Source organism: Egretta garzetta, unplaced genomic scaffold, assembly GCF_000687185.1.
Source record: "Egretta garzetta isolate BGI_Z169 unplaced genomic scaffold, ASM68718v1 scaffold321, whole genome shotgun sequence".
Classification (NCBI taxonomy): domain Eukaryota; kingdom Metazoa; phylum Chordata; class Aves; order Pelecaniformes; family Ardeidae; genus Egretta; species Egretta garzetta.
Genome location: NW_009258756.1, coordinates 2,483,802 through 2,499,684, shown reverse-complemented (window position 1 = coordinate 2,499,684; position 15,883 = coordinate 2,483,802). Strand labels below are relative to the sequence as shown.

Sequence of the window (15,883 nt, the reverse complement as noted above, 5' to 3'; positions counted from 1 at the left end):
GGCCGGGGGGCAGCTCCTCCCGGGCCGGCACCGACCGCACTCTGCAAAGCCCGCAGTGCCCGAGGTCTGGGGGGGGGAGCGATGTTCCTCAGCAGGCTGAGACCTGCCACCTGGGCACGGCACTCCAAAATTCACCTTGGGTTTTCTGCCTCAGCCAGCCAATAGATGGAGAAATGGAGACCTTCCCAGTGCTCACCCTTGGGCCAAGGGGAAATGTGGTTGCTGTCACGGTCTCTGGAGAACAAAATTTGGTTGCACTGTCTTTATCTTCCTAGGCCAGGGAGGAGGCAAGAGCCATACAGCACTGGGGTGTGTGACCCAGCCAGGATCAGCTAAGGGGCACATCATAAATGGCTCCATCTTCAAAGGGAGGACAGAAGAGTAGTCTCCTCTGTGGGCCTACAAGATGACTTTCATAGCGGTTCCAGCACACTGTAACTTGGGGCATGAAGATACTGCATGCTCGTATCCCAAAACATGTCTGTGGATATCAAGGGGCGCCATGCCCTGGCAGGAGCAGAACTGAATCCCCCCTGAGCTTGCCCCTCCAGCTGTGAGAAGATGTGACCCTGGGCATTTTTAGAGTCTATTTCACTGGAGATAAAATCATGACAGAAAAAAGTTCCAACAGAGGAACTTAACCTGGAGGCAGCACTGAGCTCTTGTAGGGCTAGGGGAGAACAGGTCAGATCCTGTGGGCAGGAAAAGCTCAGAAGTAGGCAATGAACTTTGGCTGTGGCTCAGGTCTCTCTGGCACTCCAACAGTTGTGTCTGTACAGAGGGGACACCACTTGGATTGGGCTAGGGTTTGGGTAAAGAGCCCCTTTGGTTGCCTGAGGGCATGGTCAATGCAGTGAGGTAAAAAAGGGTGGGGAGGAAGGGCAGTCTCAGACATTGTGCAGGGCAGTCCAGACTGGGAGATGTAAATGGGGCTAAGGCTAATTGTCTCTCCACAAAGGAGCCCATCTCCGGGGTTGAACAGCCTGCAGACATCTTCAAACAGAGCAGGAGGGCCACGCTTTGAAGTTACCCAGAGGAGGAGGGTTATCTTGGGCTCTTGCGCATAACCTACGCAGGCGGTTTCCCTTGATGTGTCTGGCATGGCCAACATAAATGTCCCTACACCTAACAAAGTAGCAACCAGTTTGATTTGCTGCTGTCTGGCAGCTCTGATCTTACCACCCACATCTACGCACTGCATCTCCAGTCCAACCACATCCCCTGGCCACTGCTCTGGGAGAAGCACTCACATACTCAGGCAGTCTCCACTCAACATCTGGCAATTGCAGTCCTCTCCCCTGTCTCCCAATGAAGACTGACTTGGTGGGGATCTCAAGCCAAAAGGAAGAGGCCAGCAAGGAGAAGGAGATGCATGGCATGGAGTCATTGAACAGGCGAAATAGCCTGGAGTCCAACAGGGAGGATGGCAGAGCCACTCTCATCCTGACTCTCACCCTCTGCAACGTGAGGAAGAATGAGCTCTCTAAGGCAGCCAAAGTCTTTGAGGTACAGACCTCACCATTCCCTGCCTCCTCTGAGCCCTCTCTTCTGTCCCTATTTGCCTTCATCTCTCCCACTTTGCATCTCTCCCTCTCTCACCCTTCTCCTACCTGACTTATGCCTCCACCTGCCTTCCCCCTTTCTCATTGTCCCTGTTTTGCTACACCTGCTCAGAGAGGTTGGCTGGCCTATCCAGGTGAAGAAGGAGAGTGCTCTGGAGGGAGGGAGCAGCTGGACACAGTCATTTAGAAGAATCATCATTTTATGTAAGGGCTGTTTAAAGCAGATACCAATCCATTATTTCTTTCTAGCAGTTGTGGTGGTCAGCCATGACTAAAACACAGGCCAGCATTTCAAGCACTCAGACTGTGGACATGTTAGAAGCCAACGAATTTTCTCTGCATATTTGGCAGGAGATACAGAGAATACAAGAGCTGTAAACCATACAGGCATTGTATATTCTGGGCACTTGAAGTATCCCTACCAGGTGCTCACTCTCATCTGTGAAAATGAGTAACTCAAAAGTATTATATTTGTTCCTTATTTTTAATTGTTTGCAATTATATAATGATTATGGTGTTATTATACATCAATAGATCTGCTTTCATTCTGCCAAGGTCTTAAGAGTTACCCAGCCGCTCATTTGTTATTTCTGCACAGATGAAATGCTGCAGTCAACAGTGTCTCATCTTTCATCTCCATCTATCTCTACCTAATTCTACAGTGTTTTATCTTTAGCTCTGCTTGTATTTTAGCTCCTTCTAAACTGGGCATTATTGGGCTTCATTGCTTAACATGCACTTCTTGTTAAGACCTCTTTTAGTCACCTTTTAAAGACATTATAGGAGTGTATCTAGACTTACCTGGATTTCCAGTCTTTGGAAAATCTTCATCATATGAACATCTGGCTCTTGCAGATGTTTGAAACTCAGATCCATCACTTTGAAACCAGACAAGCCAAAAAGCCCAAGAACTCTGCTGATGATTTTGACATTTTTGTTGAATGTGAAGTTCACAATGCTGACGTTAGTATCCTTATCACCTGCTTAAAGAGAGTGGCAGAGGATGTGAAAATTAGCAGAGAAGACAAAGGTAAGAAACGCATGCATCTGTTCGTGCTGGTTTGGGGGTTTTTTGGAGTAACTTTTTTAGCATTAGCTTCATAATATTAATTAAATTAGTCTGGAAAGAAGGTGAGCATGCATTCATTTTTTTGTCATTGCATGACTGCTTTCCCTGAATTGGGATCATTTCCATTGGTGTGGACAGGGAGGCACTTCATCATAGCCAGGGGAACTGACATGAGAAAAGCGTTCCAGCAAAAAGGGAGCTAAGAAGGATAGAGCAGCAAAACAAGAAGCTGAGGAGAAACTGGAGACTCCTCAATGACAGGAAGATTGTGGGCTGAGAGCTGTGCAGAAAGCTGACCACTCTGAGGTGAACACAGACACTTGATGAGAACACAATGATACGGCAGAAAAGCTGAATGTTTCATTTGCTTGTAGTGTATTGCATCAGTTCTGTAAGCAGTAGCTGTCTGTCCACTGCTGTCTGCGCCCAGTAGTATTGTCTGTAGGTAGATTGCTTCTTCACTGAAAAGAGCTAAATGCAACCAGCTTGAAGAAGCTTCCAGCGTGCAAGAGGGAGGGAGGGTCAGCACAAAGCGTGCAGGGCAGGTTGGGAGAACCAGGGGATAAGCTTTTTGTGGAGAGCAGACCCACTGCCAAATCTGGAGTGACAGAGCATCAGGCTTTTTGCCAGGCACCTAAAAGCTTGTTTGGAGGTTGTGCAGCTTCAAAGGTTGCACTTTAGGAACAGTATTTCACCTGGCAAAGTGCTGCAAGTGGCTACTCCACTGCCTGTGCTGTATTTGAATTACCATCCCTACTAGTCATCAGGATAGAAAGTGAGTTTGCCAGAGGTAGACTGGTATTTTTCCTGTTTACAGACAGGTAGGGGATCGGTGAGTACAACAAGCTGTTAGAGACCTCAATCCTGAGGATGCCAGGGGTGCCTTTCATAGATGAGAAGGCTGAGGGTCCAGCTCATAGGTTGAGTTCTCTGAATACAGAATTGCCATGAGGTTTCCCACCCTTGAGCAGGCCAGGCAGGAATCCCCAGCGCCCTTTTAGCTAATACAGTCCTGTCTGGACACCTTTGGGTGTTGCTTGAAATTCACCTTCAGGCTAGTGATGAGAGGCAGTCTGTGCCAAGCTGTTCTCGGGGACTGTGGGGATATCGAAAGGGTATGATTGTCATCAGGGAAACTGGAGAGCCAAAGAGGGGTTTGGAGCTGAAGAAGCATTTTTTGTGATTTCATTGGGTGTTGAGAGGTTTGTGCTCAGAAGTAGCAGTTAGTTTCAGGTGTGCTGAGACTGGGATCTACAATAAAAACAAGGCACTGTTAAAGGAGGGTGTGTTTATGGTTAAAGCAGAGGAATATTAGGGACATAATTTTCTTCACATTTTCCTTTTTCTTATGGTTTTGAACAGCAATCATAAAAGTAATCAGGCTTATTTTGGATGAAATGATGCTAGAATTAATATATTTGGCATGAAAATGGCCAGAGTCTTTCTGTTTCTAAGTTAGTTGAGGCTTACACACAGCACTGCTAAGTTTGCAAAGAGTCTCGTCTGGGTGTTTCAGACCACAGAATTCAGCAGTGCTTGAAGCAGTTAATTTGATTTCAGGATGAAAGGGTCAGAGACTTGGCATTTGTGACCCACAGAGACACCTTAGGTGTGGGCACCAGCAAGAACTGGGGATTTGGAAGTTTTGGCCTTAAAGCTCTTTGTCGTTTTGGTCCTACTGAGGTGAATTTGGGGGTGCTAAAGTGTCAGAGGGCTTTCAGCTCAGCTAGCCCCTAGGTATAAGATTGGCTAGTGGCCCATTTTACTGGTATATCTTATTGAAAGTGGAGGTGCATCTTATGGAAAGAGGCCAGCTGCAGCTTCACTTTCTAGTGGAGTTTGCAGATGCCTATGAGAGCATATTGGTAACTAGAAGATATCTAAGTTGTATAAACGTGTTTACTGCTCAGCAATCATTTTACTGGGAAGATGCAAATATGTATTTTCTGGCTACCTCTGTCACCTGAAGATCCAGCTCCTGGATTAATGTATTTTTTTTCCCACATGGACTTTTTATATTCTTTTTTTGGGGAGTTCTTAGGTGAGCCAGACAGGCCTTTACAGGCAGCTTTCTGAAGGACAGTGATGAGACAATGCCCTGCCCATAGTGGCTTTAACTCAAATTAATTTGGTACTCAGTTGAGAAAAGCAGTGGTTATCTCTGCTTCCATGAAGCAGAGACAGATGCAGCCAAACTGGCATCTGTCAGCACTATCCCCGTTTTATTGGCTGCAACCATTTTTGTGACCAGGCCAAGGGTTCTGCCATGGTCCTTTCTCCCCTCTCCTTTAGCCTGTCTGCCCTCTCCCAGGACTTAGTAAGGGATAGGCAAGATGTGTATGGGGGACATAGACTGGAGGACTTATGATCAGGTACAGAGTTTCAGGAGATATGGTCATAGATCAGGGCAGGCATCTTGCATGCAGAACCATTGGTACAGCCAAAGACAAAGGCTCAGCCAAAAAATGTTGAGGTGATGCAAGACATCTGTCAAACTAGTATTTCCTCCTTCTTATTGCAGTATTGGCCATAACTTCATGAAAGAACTGGAATTTCCCAACATTGGTGGGTATTTGTAGCCTTGTACCTTTGTGAACTGGCTGTGCCTGGATATAATATAATAGGGCTAAAGCTAAATTTGCCATTCAGTACAGAGTCGCCTGTTCTCTTGCTAGGTATAAGATTAAGGTGACCCCAAATGGACCTTTTCTGAGCTGTAACACACTAAGTCTGATCACAGCATCAGTCTAACCTCAGAAAGCAGTATCAAGTTTACCTTTGTTCAGTATTTTTTAAATTCGTTGGTCATAAATGCTGGCACTTGAATTCAAGTGACCACACTTCCTTCTATTTTAGTCATAGAATCATAGAATCATTTAGGTTGGAAAAGACCTCTAAGATCATCAAGTCCAACCATTAACCTAACCTTGCCAAGTCCACCACTAAACCATGTCCCTGAGCATCACATCTACACATATTTTAAATACCTCCAGGGATGGTGACTCAACCACTTCCCTGGGCAGCCCGTTCCAATGCTTGACAACCCTCTCGGTGAAGAAATTTTTCCTAATATCCAATCTAAACCTCCCCTGGTGCAACTTGAAGCCATTTCCTCTTGTACTATCACTTGTTACGTGGGAAAAGAGACCAACACCCACCTCTCTACAACCTCCTTTCACCAGAAAAGGTCCCCACTTCAGGGGAGGGAAACTGTCTGGAAATTAAGATAATGCTAGAATAATTTTGCTAAAAAAAATTTTAAAAGAGCCAGAAGGAAAAAACTTGAAATCAAGATACTTCTTGGCCTATTTTTAGACATGATCAAAATATTTTCTTAAATCCAAAATGTAGAAATAATTTTTTTGTGCTGGGTCAAAGAGAACATCTCATTTGGCCTAAAAGGACTTTTTTTTTTTTTTTTTTCCCTTTAAGAATTGTTTCTATTAATTAAAACTGAGAGATTATAATTTCAAGTTAGTTTCAGGTCATTTTTCAACTGCCAGTTTGGTCAACAAACAAATTCACCTACTGACATATGGTGACACGCAGATACGAATATTCTTAGACACCGATGAAAAGAAAGCTTGTAATCTTCAACACAAATTTTATTTTCCGTGTCTTTTAAAAATTATTTGATCCTATCACATTTAACTCTTGCTGCTTTCTCTCCAGTGCCCTGGTTCCCCAGAAAAATCCAAGATCTGGACAAGTGTCACCATCTGATCACTAAGTATGATCCCAGTTTGGACCACGGTCACCCTGTAAGTTTGACATCACTGTTATTTTATTTTTCAAAAAGAAACTCTCTGTAGTTGTAAGGAAAATTTCAGGAGTAAAGAAATACTCATGAAAGGATAGAAAAAAATGAAGGATCAGATAAAGGAATTAGGGAGTATGGAATAAATAACTTAATAATGAGAAAAGCTTATGGGTCCTGATTCATCAAGGTACATATGATAAACATCGGACACATGCTGAAGTAATTTCTATTTAACACCTTCTTTAGCATGAGTCTACATTTCACTTTCTAGTTAAAAGAAAACCCTCATTTATTATTTCACTCCAATATATTTGAACAAGCAAGTTCCCCAGGCACCTTCTTTTTGTGTTTTCTATTTTTTGACCTTTCAGATATTCCATATCTGCATTTTTAATTTTGTATATGCTAGGAATCTCGTTCAAGTGCATATGTACAGAGAATGGTAATGAGAACAAGTGGCAAAGTGCTAGTGACTAATAAAACCAGATCCTCAGATCCCACAGAGAAGAGTATTATGCTTAAACTTGCGAAAATCGTCTAGACAGAAAATAAGATAAATACATGGCAGCACTGATTAATGGATATAATACCTGAATGGAGATTTAAATGTGACTGGAGAAGCTCAAAAGGCCTAGTGATTTCAGCTGAGGTAAGCATCTAAGGTTTAAATAGGAAGCAAGTTGGAAAGATTATAATCCTAATTTACATCTGACTTTTCACAAGGTCTTTGGAACCAGGATTTTGGCAGTATTTATTGATACCACTTTGCAAAAATATCATTAGAATGTTTGTGACAGGCTTTCCCTTGAATTCAGGCAGCAGGTTTTGGTTATGAGTGGGCTGCAAAAAGGGCTTTACTCATAACAGTTTTGTGTGTGTACTCAGCCTTGCCATAAGCAGAAACTCGAGGAGAAGGAAGAGGGAAAATGCACTGCAGAGTCCTGCTCTAGTGATGATGATAGTAGGGCAAAGTACTGGGAATAAACAAACACTTGTTTCTCACTGATGTTTTCCAACTTTAGTACAGATGAGATATGAGTTAGGTACAGAAAAATAAGGGACTCCAAAGGGCCATTTGCTGATTGACAAGGTAAGTCACAGGGTTGTTGTGTTCTGCCAAACATCACATAGAAGTGATGCATGAAAAGGAAAAAAAAAAAGCAGCCTTTGCACTGAAAAATGTGCAAGGAAGATTTAGATGGACGTCAACAGAACCTACAAGATTTCATCATTCCCTTTTCTAAATGTTTGAATTCTATTTAGACCCTTTTATTAACCTACACAGTGTTAATGGTGTTAGCTATGTACAGTTCTGTGTGGCACAAAAAACTTGTCTAAGTTCCTATTTCTGAGAATCACTTCTTAAACTATAATGCTCTAGGAGAGCTTCATACCCTCCTTAACCAGGAGGTCTTTCATTCTTCCTCACATCCTTCTGATGGAAACAATCCAAGTATTTTCATTTTCCTGAGCTAGGTCTGAGGCTGTTTCCCATGAGATAAATGAATGCACATTGGGAGCTCTTTGAATTGGATGAAGTTCTTCTCCTACTTCACCAAACAGGAGGTATGAGCACTGATGAGGATGAGAGAAAGCACCAGTGGTGCAGAGCTACTGAGGTATTGAGTGGGGATCAATCTACACTGAAGAATGCAGTGCAGTGTAGAAATACCTAAACTAGCCTGAAAAATATTAGCGCAGGCACTGAAAATAGTGTCTGTGACAGGAGGGAGAATGATGTGGGTTCTTTTACTGTACTGCTGAGCATGGCTCAGAAATGGACAGGTTGGAGGAGAGTACCAAATACACTGATGTACAGAGGTCTCAGCAGAGATTTTGCATATATGTTTACTACCAAGTAGGCAATTTGGGCTGTCATTCTCTACAGCTTCACTTTGTTCTTTACTGTTGCTTTTTTTGGCCAGAAAAGCAAACGGATGACACTGTGACACCAGTCTCTGGGGCATCCTGACACTGGCTGTAGCAGTCCCCCAGGGAGGTTCCTGCTGCTCTGAGGATGGGTACAAAGCCCTGGGAACAGCGGGGACAAAGCTGAGAGGTCACAGCATCAATGCTAGCCTGGCCCAATGGCTTTTCCACGTGTCTTGCATGGGCTTGTTACAGCTACTGACAAGCAAGGGTGGCATCTGAATGAACATATTATCCATAACACATGACAAAAATAAATGCTCTCAGGATCCAGTTCTTTCCTCAGATTCACGCACACAATACTCATTAACTGCAGTATTACTGGTATTATTGCTACACTGAAAATTATGTGAATAAACCTAAGGGAGAAATTTGGCTTGTAGTATGCAAAGTAGTTCCAGTAAATCCTGAATATTTTAGAATAATAAATATTTGTACAGTGATGCCGATCAACGCTGCTTTATGAGTTATATTAGTAACACAGTGCCAGATTTCAGATTTTATTCCTATTATGAATGATGTAAAATTCAAAGGAATTCGATTCCACATCTCTATTCGTATTTAATAGCTGGAGAAGCCTGCTTGAAACTCAGCTTTTAGTAAACACCAAAGGTGCAAAAAAACCCCTCTGGTATTTAATAAGTAAACTGCCCCTTTAAACAGATACCTCTGAATGTGCCTTTATCATAACATGGTAATAAATGGGCAAGGGGGGATTGAGCTGAAAGCCTGTACTTTCTATATATTCTAGCCAGTAAGGACCCCTTCTTCGCCCAAAGCACAGGGTATTGGGCAGGCACAGTGTACTTTCTCTGGCAAGGTGGTACCAGGCTTGGTACCATCATGTCCATCACAGCCCTGATATTGCAACCTTCGTGCTTAGTGCAGGAAATCATTATTCAGCTCTTCCCCAGCAGAATTGAAACCCCTATTTCAATTCCATTTTTAATGTGTTTTGCTTTTAAATTTGACTGTAAGTGTAATATTCTGTGATCTAGCATTTATGAACAACTCCAAACCCTTCCCACCAAGCCATGTTACTTTCCTTTCTGGTCACAGGCCCCAAATTTTCATCCAAATGTCACAGATGTAACTGATTGCAGACTTTGGCTTACCCTGTTCATAAGGCTCAAGATTCATTGCCTCAGAGAAAACAACCTCTTTGAGGCCTAGGCTTTCTGAAAGCTTCTATTAGCAAATTTATTTATGCCCACAAATCTCTCTTAATGTAAAACTTTTTTTTGAATTCTTTTCTAACTCAGGGATATGCTGACCTGGAGTATAAGAAACGGAGGGCATTCTTTGCTGACCTTGCCTTTAATTACAGAGCGTAAGTATAAGGCTGCTGAAGAGAAACTTCAGCAGTTCACATGCGCTTTCAGACATCTTTGTATGCAACAAATACCAGAGACTTAATCTTCTGTCAATGTATCAATAGGGCTATCTTTTAGAAAACAGAATTCAGCTACAGAAGCTTTCACTCCATACGAAATAGGCTTTCCCCACAACACAGCAAATATACCTTAAAGATAAAAATCTTAGGATTGCATTCACATCTCCATCAGTGCTGTATTTTGTCTTAGCAGAGGTGATTTCTCAATATGACTCTTTCCTTTCAATTTTGCAGTTCCTTTTAGGACTAGCTCCTGAGCTGAGTCTAATATTTTTGAAGGAACTACAAGGAACAATGTTTAGGAACATATTTTTGATGAAGAAAACCAATTTACTATTTTTGTTATTTGATAGCCATGTACATTAGCTACCTAAAAACCTCCCAGGTCTCGTGTGGGTGATTGAAAATCTTTCTGCCTTTACGTGTAAAACTTCACCAGAATCACACTGCTGTCTGACAGAGTCACTCAGATGTAAAGGTAGAACTGGTTGTTCTGTTGAGGATTATCAGCCTCATGGTGCCCAAGAACTGGTGAAACCTCCCCAGCCTTGAGAGCCTTCTATTTGAGTACAGTTTTCTCACTGCCACCATGTATCACAGCTAGCGCAGCACAAACCAGCACAAAAGCACACATGGAACTGACTCAGAGCTACTGAAGAAGCAACAGTGAGGAAAAGGAGAGAGGTCGGCCCATCAGAGAGGTCAGTGATAACCACACAACGTATGCCTGGGTAGGTCTCTGCTGATGAGTTTATGAATGCTTCTCTGTTATGATACTGTGTTGATCACATACTGCCAGGGATGGATCCGCCAGGCACACACTGCATTTTGGTTGCTAGATTGCCTTCAGCAGAGGTAAGGTGTAAGCCTGAAAGCTTCTTTCTCCTTCTGCAAAGCAGAACATGGCTCCCTTTGTTACCATGTTCCTCTGTTTCCTCCCCACACTGGAACAGAGGAGAAAATGCACACATTAGAACCTACCAAGACAAAGAAGTTGTTAATTATATACTATTTTTCTGTTTCTATCTTCATTACAGCAAATATTCATGGTGCAGGCAAAAAAAATAATATTTGGAAACTGAACATGAAACTTGCTTTAGACACATGCATTATTTCCTCTCTTCATTACAGAGGAGACCCTTTGCCTCACATCGAGTACACAGCGCAGGAGACTGCAATATGGTGAGTTTGTTACTTACACTCCAACCCCTGGGCCATTCCACTGCAGTCCCAGGAAAGACTGGCAATGAGAGACAGTTACAACATTTTAAAACCATACTTATCCATCTCAAATTTTACTCCTTGGTTAAGTGTCGCCTTTTCGTCATTTGTTTTGCAGAAAGCCATTCACAGGATTGGTCTTAACTATTCATTTTCTAGAGCAAAATGCATTTTCGTGACCATCTCCCTGCCTGCCAATCCCATCAAGATATCAGAAGCCAGAAAACACCTGGAGTCTACAGTATAACTTCTTCTAACTGACCTCTAATTAACCATAGCTAGAAATATCACCTTTCCAAATTTTGATGGGTTGACCTTGACTGGATGCCAGGTGCCACCAAACTGCTCTATCACTCCCCTCTTCAGTAGGACAGGCAGGGAGAAGATGAGATGAAAAAGAAAAACTCATGGGTCAAGATAAAGGCAGTTTAATAGAAGCAAAAGAAAAGGCTGTGTGCGGTAACAAATGGAAAACAAGTTTTTATTCTCTACTTCCCATTAGCAGGCAATGCCCAGCCACTTCCCGGGAAGCAGGGCTTCAGTACGCATAGTGATCGCTCTGGAAGACAAAACGTCGAAAAACTAATACCTTCCCTTCTTCCTCCTTTCCCCTAGCCTTTATCTCTGAGCTGATGTCATATGGTATGGAATATCCCTTTAGCTGGTTTGGGTCAAGCATCTTGGCTATGTTCCCTCTCAAGATTTTGCCCCCTCCTAGGCCACTGGTGGTAGTGGGGAATGCTGGAGATGCTCAAGATGCCTTGATGCTGTGCGAGCACTGCTCAGCAGTAGCCAAAAGACTGCTGTGTTATTAATACCTTTCTACATACCGATAGAAAGCACAGCACTATGAGGGCTGCTCTGAGGAAAATTAACTCCATCTGAGCCTGACCCAATATACAAATCTGTTAGCAGGAGAAAGTGCCCACTCGCAGGATGGAAGTTCACTCGTAGGATGTGGCTAATCCAGTGTTCATAGGACAGGCCAACCTTGCTTGTTCTCCTGCAAATATTCACTGCTGTTAACATGGATAGCTATCACTCTCTCAAACTGAAGGTAAAGGAAATTTTGGAGTCCCTTTCCAGGATAGATTATTATCACTATGAAAAGGCCTTTGAAATCATATGATATGCTAGCAAGTTACTTCTACATGCATGCAACATTTCTTCATTGGGGCTTTGTTCCTCCTGAAGATTTGCCACCAACCAACCAAAATTAATTCAATTCAAAGTATGTATGAAGACTTTATGTGAAGTATGTGGCAGATTTGAAAGAAAGCAGAGTTCTTATTTCACATACCTCTGTTTCTACTTTCTCCCACTAACTTTAACGAATCTCAGTATGCAGCAATCGTTACACATTTGTCTGGTAATACAAATATAAATATGTCCAAATGTCCCAACTAAGAGCAGAGTCCCAGGGTTGTGCAAGATGCTGCATGTGCACATAATAAGAGAAAGTCTTTGTTCAGAAAAGTTTACAGTTTAAATGGAAAGGCACCCTAAAGGTGGGAAAAAGGAGGAATGATGACCACATTTTATAACTGTGGAACTGAAAACGCGAGAGCTTAAGTGATTTGCCCAAAATTATACACAAGGTTTATGTCAATGCCAGGAATTAAATCCATACACTAGATGTCTCATGCCAGAACCTCAACCACAGGGCCATCCCATCTTTTTCAGTGATTATTTTATTTGAAATAAAATCTACTGTGCCATAGAAAGCTTAAGGGGTGTTGCCCACAATCACATAATAACCTTGCATCCAACTCATCCAGGCCATCACATTTTTATTAAGCTCAAATAGGTTTTTATAGCATCTTTCAATTGTCAAAGATTGATGGTCGGTGTCATGCTCATGATTGCTACCACCAGCCAACAATCTTGGCATAGGGTGGTGTGTGGGAATGTCATATTTGAGAAAATTTAATTTTGTGTTCTTTCCTGTTTTTCCCTTTTGTTGCCAACCTCCGTCATTCCAGCCCTTCTCCACCTAGAATTAGTCCCACTGTGGTAACGGAATAGACCTTTAAAGAAGTATCTGCCCATTTCCCCAAACAGCCAGCCCCAGCAACCCAGGTTGTCTTGTTATGTAAAGATGTTTCCAAAATTAGACCTCCCAATGGTTATCACAGACCCCTGGGGCTGTGCCCTGAGGTCAGCTGCATTACAGCACAACTTAATTGAGCACTGTGCAATTGAACGGGAAATTTGTAGCACAGATTAAATTCCCTTGGTGTTCACTCTGAAGAGTTGTTGGATGCCTTCAGTTTGTAGCAACATGGTTATAAAAATGAAAACTAATCAAGTGAAGAAATATGACTTTCAGAAAACAGAGGGTACAGATTATCTGAGTTTCTGTTTTCAAGCAGGCTTCTTGGAAGGCCCTGAAACTAAATAGTTGTAAAAGATGTCGTATGGATAAAAGCTATATATAAAAAAAAAAAAAGGACAAATCTACAAAAGAATTATGGGGATGCACCTGTCACACCTTCATAATAAAGCTGAATAGTACCAATTTTTTCTAGAAGAATAAGGAAATTTATGTAAAATAAGGTCATTGCCTTTAAAGTCTTTTAAGTGGCTGGCTCCATCCTTCATTATGAGGCTCCTTTCTAGAGTATTTCATAGACAGCGCTTTCAACAGTTTTTCTTTCCATCTCTGGACTGAAGTATCATCAAGCAGCAGCTTAATGGTCGTTTGAGTGGTAGCACCTCCTATCTGAGACACTACATCAGGGCAAGCTAAGTTGTTGTCCGGAAATACCTGCTACTCTATTGAGTTTGGAGTGAATTTAGATGATTGCCTTAAAGGCACTTAGAGAGGAGGGACACTTAGCTTTGGATAATTCATCACTAGTCTCTGAGACTGCCTATGTTTCTGTGGTAGTCAATGTTTGGACACACAGTAGAAGGATACTTTGATAAAAGAGACCATATGTGCAGAAGTGTAAACAAGCCTGCTCTCTCTAGACTCCAGTCTGGGGATGAACTGTGTACTGGTTCAGATCCTATGCAATCCCACTGAAGTCAGTAGTATTCTAGGGGGAAATAAGCCAGGGCAACACTTGAACTCTAGTCCTCCTCATTTTTTCCTAATTCTTCTATGGAAATGGCCCAGTCTCCTGTGGCTTTTGCAATAATGACAGCAGCCACTGTTTCCCTCTGTTCTTTTAATTTTTTTTCCTCCTAAGGTTTTCCTCCCCCGCTTCATTCTGGTTCATTACTCCTACACTGTGTAAGACATTTGTACAAATGAGGAGAGTCATTACCAGGGACTGGCTATCACCTCCATAGCAACAATAGCATCACAAAAAAAAATACAATACAAAAACAACAAAAGGTCATTTTCCGTAGCCAGCATTTCCAAGAATGATCTCAATTTTCATAAAACAATGTTTATAAAATTGTTAACACCCTAGGGCCATGTCTGAACAAAAATAACCATTTCTATAAGGTTCTTTTCTATCCTATTACTACTTGTTTATTTTGCAACAGCTAAATATATTCCAAACCACAGCTCTAAATCCAAGCACCATCAACTTTGGGAGAAGCTTGAAGCCTGTGCCCAAATCTGGTTATATATATTTTTCTTCAGCTGGTGTCTTTTTATATAATGGGCTAAATGCTTCAAGAAGTTGGCATGTCTTTCAAATACATAGTCTATGCCAGGCATTTTGAACTGCAAAAGCATGAACCTCTTTGCCTGTCCAGATGTTACTCTTCAGTATCAGAAAATGTGCTTTTTTAGGAGGAGGTTTGTAAGAGTCAAATATAGGCTAGGATTCAGCATGGAGGGACCAGCATTTCAAGTTGTACCCCAACACAGAGAGGAAGGGAATACCTGACTCTTTCTATCCCTAAACTGCACAACATAGAGTGGGCCACAGCCTCAGCTTTCTCCCTGGGATTTCCCTGATACTTCCAACACTCTTACACCTAAGCAAAAACCACTTCTGAATCAAGATTAGAGTCCTGTTACATTAAAGGAGGGGGTAAGAAGAGAGAAAACAGGTTTGCTGAACAGAACATACCTTCTGAAGGAAAAGTAAAACAAAAGCCCCTTATGCTTTCGTACATCCACCCAGGTATCAACTTCCAAGCACCAGGTCTCCTGAGTTCAGATTTTTAGACCATTGCCTGTGCTGGGGGTTTATGTCTCTCTGTGGATCAGTAGACAGGGGAGATAAGTACTCCTTTACGGAGGTGGGTCATGCTATATGGCTTTCACTTTTCAGGAGAGAAGTCTACAGGAAGCTGAAAAGCCTTTACCCTACTCATGCCTGTATGCAGTATCTGGATGCTTTCCAGCAGCTGGAAAAATACTGTGGCTACCAAGAGGATAACATACCTCAACTTGAGGAAGTCTCCAGATTTTTAAAAGGTCAGTCATGAACCATGGTTTATTTTTGGGTTTCCTTGATATGTTTGTACACCACATACACACACAAACCATCTCATAGGACCCAAGCTGGTGATCAGAGCTAATTAGCTGTAGAGTTCCCTCGTGCAAGATGAGCTGTAGCACAGGGCATTAATACCAGGCACATCTAGGGACCAAGCTGTAAGCAAGTTGGTGTTTGCTCTGTGAGTAGCTGCAATAACTAGCTTATTCCAGTGCTAGCAGCAGTACAGCCACAGCAGTGCACTGCTCAGCATGACTTCCACACACAGGTTTTCTATGGGTTTGGCTGTATTTTATTCTTCTGTAGTTACACTACTAGTAAGACCCAAACACAAGTACAGGTACATACCTCTCAACTCCACTTTTTTCTGATGCATGAGACAGGATGGCAATGTGTGCTGAAGAAAATAATTTCCAGGAGGTCCTGCTAGTCAGTCAGTAGCTGCCTTGAAACAACACTGCTTCTTTCTGTCTGTTTGGCCCCAGTTGTCACACTGAACTCTTTGTTACCTACCATATGGCTGACAGGAGAGCAAAAAGGCTG

At 42.4% G+C, this 15,883-nt stretch overlaps 1 protein-coding gene across 1 annotated transcript in view; it reads left to right on the top strand.

Moving 5' to 3' along the window:
- The first annotated feature begins 1,308 nt into the window (after window positions 1-1,308).
- The window catches only part of LOC104135597 (tyrosine 3-monooxygenase), a 32,868-nt gene continuing 18,293 nt past the window's right edge, over window positions 1,309-15,883 (top strand). Inside the window, exons 1-6 of the mRNA XM_009649264.1 lie at window positions 1,309-1,506; window positions 2,418-2,592; window positions 6,304-6,392; window positions 9,583-9,650; window positions 10,845-10,895; window positions 15,173-15,318. Of these exons, the coding sequence (XP_009647559.1) occupies window positions 1,309-1,506; window positions 2,418-2,592; window positions 6,304-6,392; window positions 9,583-9,650; window positions 10,845-10,895; window positions 15,173-15,318 (727 nt within the window). The remainder of the gene's footprint in view (window positions 1,507-2,417; window positions 2,593-6,303; window positions 6,393-9,582; window positions 9,651-10,844; window positions 10,896-15,172; window positions 15,319-15,883) is intronic.